The sequence below is a fragment of the Danio aesculapii genome, chromosome 2 (assembly GCF_903798145.1).
Source record: "Danio aesculapii chromosome 2, fDanAes4.1, whole genome shotgun sequence".
NCBI classification, from domain to species: domain Eukaryota; kingdom Metazoa; phylum Chordata; class Actinopteri; order Cypriniformes; family Danionidae; genus Danio; species Danio aesculapii.
The window spans coordinates 49,722,703-49,731,018 of NC_079436.1; the positions used below are offsets into that span (position 1 = coordinate 49,722,703).

The window sequence follows — 8,316 nt, forward strand, 5'->3', positions numbered from 1 at the left end:
ATGTTGAAAGAGTCACATACTGTATTTATAAGATATAATTCACCTAAAAATGTAATTTCTGTCTTCATATAATGCTGTATTCGCAGCCGGGAAATCACACGTGATGTGAGCTGCTGGCCGTGACCTGTTACCACAGAGAGGGCGGGCGCGCATCCTACTTAATAATAGACGTGCGCGTCTACTTTAGTGAACAGAACCTGCATAGGCTGTGAGTATCAGGCAAATAAGTTGTAAATAACATTCAGTTTGTGGCACAGAGTGATCGTTTGAGAGACTCGCGCAAAGTATGAACAGCACTTAGCAATAAAAATGAAACCAAAAGCGCCACATCATTTAAATAATCATATTGCATTTTAGAGTAATGATTACGGCAAGCATTTGATATGTTTTTTCTTTCATAGTGAACACACAGTTGTTTATAAAAATAAATGTTTACAGTGTCAGTAAAACTACTCTAGCCTATATAATGTTGATTTTACCAGTGAATAAATTGGTCTAATATTGTTGTCAATGACAGATTGCAAGCATAGGCCTAAATCTCAAACATAATTCAACATCAGAATTATTATAAGTAGAATAGAATTATTTATAGAAACCAGTAGGCCTACACATAATATTATTATTGTTGTTGTTTTACCATAAGTTGGAGAAAAAACAATAATAATTGCCGACTCATAATAACCTTTATATTACATTTACAAAATCGTGATCGCGATTCTCATTTTAGCTAGAATCGTGCAGCTCTATTCTGAGTGAGTTTCTGGTAAATGGTTAACTGATTCAAATGATCTGATTAGAGTCAATCTCCATTAAGCAATTTACTGATTTTAGAAACTGATCTGAATAGGGTTTAGTGTTTAAATGTTTTCACTTGAATCATCAGTGCAGTAAGGGAATACTCAAGGTTTTGGGAACTCAAATTATCTTGCCAAATAAAGTTCTTTTGTACTTAATTAATATGAGTGGACGTGAAAAGTCTAGAGTAATATTTAATTAGCATATCTGCACTTCTAGTCAGAACTCTAATTTCTAGACCACCATTGGTTGGCAGTAGGACATGCAGCATTATTTCAGGGCTCCAGATTGCATTTCTTGCAAGTCTCTGGTTTGACTAAATCATGCTAGATGGTCAACTACATTTATCTATATTTATCATTATGTGATAGTATTGTTAATCTCTTCTGTATGAAATATAATAAAGAGCACTAGCACCACACAGACCATTAACTTTCTGCCAAAAAGAAAAGGGTTTTCTACACTGTCTGTCATGAGCCAGATCCATGCTGTGCAGATGAGTAGCTCTATTCTATTATGCCTTTGGTGCATTTGATATTTACTTTAAATATTCCTCATATTACTAAACAGCGAAATGAGACCAACTGAGAAGCATGTTATTTCCGCAACCCCAATGTCAAACACCACAGAAGCCACATAGTCAGGCTATTTCTGCTCATGGTTGTGAGGTGATGTTCCTGCGGTTATCATGATCTGCAAATGTAAGACGACAAAGCTAAAATTTTTACAGATGGACGGCGCAATAGCCTAGTGGTTAGTGCGTCGATGTAGTAGCACTTCAGGGCGTGCCCTAGTTCGAATCCCGGCTTGAGGACATTTCCCTACCCCTCTCTCTCTCTCTCTCTCTCTCTCCAACTTCGCTTCCTGTCTCAGTACTCTCCTATCTAATAAAGGCAAAAAGGCCTAAAATAAATCTAAAAAAATTACAGATGGCTCTGTTTTGTTAACAAAATTGAATTAATATCTGCATCCCAACTCAATCTGAGTGAGAGGCTGTGATTGACTTGGCTTTGCGCATATACTGTATTGTGGTATCTGTATTATGAAACAGACTATCTCAGGTTTCAAGCTGACCTCCAAGAAAGTATGAAGTCGTCTCTTGTGATTTGGAATGAACTGAAATAAGCTGAAGACATAGCCAAGCTAGTATTTATTGACTAATATTTGTCACATAAGCTCATTGTTCATAAGCTGCAAAAATGTTAAAAATGACGTTTAAATTATTCAGTCAGAGACCATTTTGATAGTTTTAGGATTTGCAGATTCACACAATGAATTGCAGGTTTTAATATGGGCTGAAGGTTTATAACGGCATCCTGGGTTATGAAATATCTTGAAATTCAGAAATTGAGTATTCAGTTTTCAGTACGCATTATGCAAACAACTTTGTTACATATGGCCTTGTTTAATGATTTTGGAAATACTGTATTTTTTCATGCAAAGTGAATATATTTGTGTAAAAACCTCACTTTTGAGAATCTGATCAGAATCCTGTTGGAACTGTCAAGTTAAGCACAATGAATTGTTGTGTTTTGTATTATACACTTAGTTATACACTCACCCGCCAGTTTATTAGGTACACCTTATTAGTACCGGGTTGGACCTCATTTAGCCTTCAGAACTACCTTAATCGTTCATGGCATAGATTCAACAAGGTACTGAAAATATTCCTCAGAGATTTTGGTCCATATAGACATGATAGCATCACACTTCTGCAGTTGCTGCAGAATTTTCGGTTGCACATCCATGATCCGAATCTCCCTTTCCACCACATCCCAAAGGTTCTCTATTGGATTGAGTTCTGATGACTGTGGAGGCCATTTAAGTACAGTGAACTCATTGTCATGTTCAAGAAACCAGTCTGAGATGATTCACGCTTTAAGACATGGTGCGTTATCCTGCTGGAAGAAGCCATCAGAAGATGAGTACACTGTGTCATAAATGGATGCACATGGTCAGCAACAATTCTCAGGTAGGCTGTGGCATTGACACAATAGTCAATTGGTACTAATGGGCCCAAAGTGTGCCAAAACATATCTTCCACACCATTACGCCACCACCACCAGCCTCAACTGTTCATACAAGGCAGGATGGATCCATGCTTTTCATGTTGTCGAAGCCAAATTCGGACCATCCGAATGTCACAGCAGAAATCAAGTCTCATCAGACCAGGCAACGTTTTTCCAATCTTCTATTGTCTAATTTTGGTGAGTCTGTGTGAATTGTAGCCTCAGTTTCTTGTTTTTAGCTGACAGGAGTGGCACCCGGTGTTGTCTTCTGCTGCTGTAGCCCATCCGCTTCAAGGTTGGACGTGTTGTGCGTTTCTATCAGCTGGAACCAGTCTGGCCATTCTCCTCTGACCTCAACAAGGCATTTGTGCCCACAGAACTGCCGCTCACTGCATATTTTCTTTTTTAGACCATTCTCTGTAAACCCTAGAGAGAGTCGTGTGTGAAAATTGCAGTAAATCAGCAGTTTCTGAAATACTCAGACCAGCCCATCTGGCACCAACAACCATGTTACGTTCAGAGTCACTTAAATCACCTTTCTTCCCCTTTATGATGCTCTGTTTGTACTACAGCAGACCGTCTAGACCATGTCTACATGCCTAAATGAGTTGCTGCCATGTGATTAGCTGATTAGAAATTTGCTTTAACGAGCTGTTGGACAGGTGTACCTAATAAAGTGGCCAGTGAGTGTACTTGTAGTATATATTAATTTTGTTTTAGTATGTTCTCTTAAAGTTTTTAAATTTTTTTGTAGTAATTTTATTATGAACTATGAATTATGAATGTCTTATTTTTAATTTCAGTAATTCAACGTATTCCCTAATTTGAAGGTTTTTACGTTATTCATTTAATATTTAATTGAAACTACATTTTTTTATTTCACTTACTAAGCAATTTTAAATAGGTCACTATCTATCTATCTATCTGTCTTTCTATATATATATATATATATATATATATATATATATATATATATATATATATATATATATATATATATATATATATATATAATTTCTTCTTTCTTTCTTTGTTTCCTTCTTTTGTGTATAGTTTTGTGTAATTTTTAATTTTTATTATTTTTTTTACTTTTAGAAAAAGCAACAACAAAGCCAGTTGATTTTGTTGTTTACAGCGTTCCGGCAAAAGTCATTGTATGCAAAAGAATATACAGGAAATTGACACATGACATGCTGCATACTGATCAGACAGTTCAGTACCTCTGGCTTATAATTCAGATGTGTTCATGCGTGTTTGTATGAATGGATGTGTGTATTTGATGTCAAATACTGATCATTGTTTTTCTTTCTTTTACGTCAGCAGCCCCCTCCTTTAACAGGGCATCTTCACGCCAGAAACGTAATTGTGAGTCACACACACAAACACACACTTGGCTTGGTGGAGGCTTCTTTGCCAGATTATTATTTTTTTTTTTTTGGTCAGCCTCCGGTCCTGTTAAAAATAAGTAGTGACAATCACACACCTGCTGAATATACTCTGGTGAAAAATGCATGAAAAAACACAATCATTTGTGTGTGTGTGTGTGATGATTAGTTATTGTGACCGTTTCTTTCGTACACACAATCAGAAGCGTGATCAAACAGACACACATTAAATGATCCACCCCGGGAGCTTGTTTAGCTCAGAAATGAGTTCTTTATGAAAAGCTGCATGAACAGTTTCTGAACATCATACACACACACACAGGCTGTTAGGGATGTTTACTATATGCTGTCTACATGGGGTGTCCTCTAGGGCCATCTGATCTCAATTACTTTATAAATTATTACAAATCAGTCTACTTTAGGCAACGCATTTGCACACAATATTGTTTTATCTATCTATCTATCTATCTATCTATCTATCTGTCTGTCTGTCTACCATTTTATTGTTCTATCGATCTATCTATAATTCTATCTATAGTTTGTTCTATCATTCTATCTGTCATTCTATCGCTCAATCTATCAATCTATACTTCTATCGTTCTATTGTTGTATCTATCATTCCAGTGATTGTTTTGTCATTTTACTGTTCTATCTTCTTTCTATTCTCTTTCTTTCTATCAATCTGTCTCTATCATTCTATATAACGTTCTATTACTTTAATGTTCTATCAGTTTTATGTATCCATCGTTCTATTAATCTATTAATTTAATGTTTTATTGTTTTCTGTCTGTCTGTCTATCATTTTATTGTTCTATCGGTCTATCTATAATTCTATGTGTAGTTTGTTGTATCATTTTATCATTCTATCTATCATTCTATCATTCTAGCTATCATTCTAGCTATCATTTAGTTCTTCTATCAATTGTTCAATCTATATCGTTTTATCTATCTTATCTATCCATCTATCCATCTATCCATCTGACATGAGTTGAACATTTTTACTGACTATCAAAAATGCATGATTATATTTATATGCTGTTATGCCTTTGACTTCCATTATAACAATATTTTTTTATCCTTATTGGGCAAAAACAGCTACAAACATAATGAGAGGGTAGTAAATTTGGCCAGAGTATTTTGAGTTATTACACATTTTCAAAGCATTTCCCCAAAATATGTGTCAAAATAAGATTTGTCACAAAATCATCCCATTTGCTGAAACACAGAGAAAGTTGTGGCCAAATTAGGACTCAAAATCACCCCAGGATGGAAGAAATCATCCCCAACAGCACACAAGGGTTAATTTGATGTTCCTAATAAGTCTTGTTGTCGATCCTAGTTGTAAGAGCAACAAATAATAACTTGACTTCTAATTGATCATTTGGAAAAGTGGCAGAAGGTAGATTTATTTTGATGAATCCTATGTTGAACTGCATCCTAATCATCATAAACACTCAAGATCTAAGGGAACCCACATGGACCCAAGATTCTCATAGAAATCAGTCAAGTTTGGTGAAGGAAAAAATCATGGTTTGGGGTTACATTCAGTATGGGGGCATGCGAGAGATCTGCAGAGTGGATGGCAACATCAACAGCCTGAGGTATCAAGACATTTGTGTTGCCCATTACATTACAAACCACAGGAGAGGGCAAATTCTCCAGCAGGATAGCGCTCCTTCTCATACTTCAGCCTCCACATCAAAGCTCCTGAAAGCAAAGAAGGTCAAGGTGCTCCAGGATTGGCCAGCCCAATCACCAGACATGAACATTATTGAGCATGTCTGGGGTAAGATGAAGAAGAAGGCATTGAAGATGAATCCAAAGAATCTTGATGAACTCGAAGAGTCCTGCAAGAACGCTTTCTTTGTCGTTCCAGATGAGTTTATTAATCAGTTATTTGAGTCATTGCAGAGATGTATGGATGCAGTCCTCCAAGCTCATGGGAGTCATACACAATATTAATTTCTTTTTTCACTGCACCATGACTTTATATTCTATACTGGACATTATTTCTGTTAAGTGACAAGACTTTTGTCTAAGCAAAGTCAGACCTTACTGTCCTAATTAAATCATTAAAAATCAAGGCATGATCATATTTTAGTTTGGTGAAATAAGCATCTTTAAAAGAGGCATTTGCCTTTCATATAAGTCACTTTTAATACCAAATGATCAACTAGAAGTCAAGTTATTATTTGTTGTTCCTAAACCTTGGATAGACGCCAAGACCTTTGTCAGGTAGTGTATACTGTCATGGGTTTGCAATCAAAAAATGTCATCATAATGGAGGTCAGTGTGGCAAAAAAAAACCACAAACATAATGAAAGTGTATTAAATTTGAACAAGACATAAGTGTTAAAAGGACTATACTTTTAATGCAACTTTTTTAAAATCCCTCTCCTAATAATTAATTTCTCTGCTTAATTTTTTCCTGTCCTCCTGTGTTTCTACACAGCCGCAGACCAGCCGTGCTGCAGGGCTCTGTATGACTTTGAGCCGGAAAATGAGGGCGAGCTGGGCTTCAATGAGGGCGATGTGATCACACTCACCAACCAGATCGACGACAACTGGTACGAGGGAAGCTTTCGTGGTCAGACTGGACTCTTTCCATGCAACTACGTGGAGGTGATGGTGCCTCTGCGCTAATGATCACAGCGGATAAACAGTGCAATGTCAGGTACAGACAGGGGCAAAGGGAACATCCCTGACTTCTGTTTCACTACGAGCACTTTGACCTCTTGAAAGACAGAGAATATACAGTTATTATTCCTTACAGCGCTGTGCTGAAACACTACCATTCCTTACTTCATATATAATAAATGTTATTGAGAAAGGTGTCTTAAGTGTTGTGGTAAAACACTGCCATTCCTTACTTCAAATATAATAAACAATTTTGAGAAAGGTGTCAAAGATAAAACCATTTCGGGAGTGTTCATTGTGGGATTCTGTAGGTTGTTGTGTTTACTTTGAAATTCATATTAGCATCAGCATGGGAAATGTCTGATGTTGGTGATTACTGACCTCTAGTGGCCACGTTTGAACATTACAGTTTTTAAGGCGAGACACTGCAGGTGAACACTGTAAGAATATGTATTACGTAAAGCGATCACCATACTTCTCCAGTAGATTGACATTAAGAATTGCAAAGATCGTTTGTATTACAAAATTTCTAAAATACCATGTTAAAATATGCAAATGAGGTGTTATTGCAATACTTATTCACTCATTTGCATACATTTTCAGCAGGGAAATGTGAAGACTGCATGAAGTTGGGTTTAAACTTCATGTTGGGTTTTTTCTCTTTTGACATTAGAAGGTTTTTTGATAAGGATATGTGATGTTGTTTTTACAGAGGGCGATTTAGTATTTCTCTTTATCACTTTCTACATAACTTGTAGAGTAAATCATGCATATTTTGTATTAACTTATCTTTGTGAAACCCAGAATAAATCCTATCTATCTATCTATCTATCTATCTATCTATCTATCTATCTATCTATCTATCTATCTATCTATCTATCTATCTATCTGTCTGTCTGTCTGTCTGTCTGTCTGTCTGTCTGTCTGTCTGTCTATCTATCTATTGAACTATCTATCTATCGTTCTATCGTTCTACCAATCTATTGTTCTATCTATCGTTCTATTATTTTATCTGTCTATCATTCTATCTGTCCATTGTTCTACTCTATCTATCATTCAATTATTTTATCTGTCTATTATTCTACATCATTCTATATCTGTCCATCGTTCTACTCTATCTATCTATCGTTCTATCATTATGTTTATCATTCTGTCTATCATTCTATCTATCATTTTATCTATCTATCGTTCTATTATTTTATCTGTCCATAGTTCCTCTATCTATCTATCTATCTATCTATCTATCTATCTATCTATCTATCTATCTATCTATCTATCTATCTATCTATCTATCTATCTATCTATCTATCTATCTATCTACCAATCTATTGTTCTATCTATCGTTCTATCATTTTATCTGTCTATCATTTTATCATTCTATCTGTCTATCGTTCTATTATTTTATCTGTCCATTGTTGTACTCTATATTTCGTTCAATTATTTTATCTGTCTATTATTCTATATCATTCTATATCTGTCCATTGTTCTAC

General features: G+C 35.6%; 1 protein-coding gene across 2 annotated transcripts in view; it reads left to right on the forward strand.

Moving 5' to 3' along the window:
• sh3gl1a (SH3-domain GRB2-like 1a) overlaps positions 1-7,956 on the forward strand; it is a 61,984-nt gene extending 54,028 nt beyond the window's left edge. The window contains exons 9-10 of one of the 2 annotated variants that reach the window (XM_056481533.1): positions 4,125-4,169; positions 6,642-7,956. In XM_056481533.1, the coding sequence (XP_056337508.1) occupies positions 4,125-4,169; positions 6,642-6,832 (236 nt within the window). In that variant the 3' untranslated portion in view covers positions 6,833-7,956. The remainder of the gene's footprint in view (positions 1-4,124; positions 4,170-6,641) is intronic. The other variant, XM_056481542.1, reaches the window with a different exon arrangement.
• Positions 7,957-8,316: the final 360 nt, after the last annotated feature.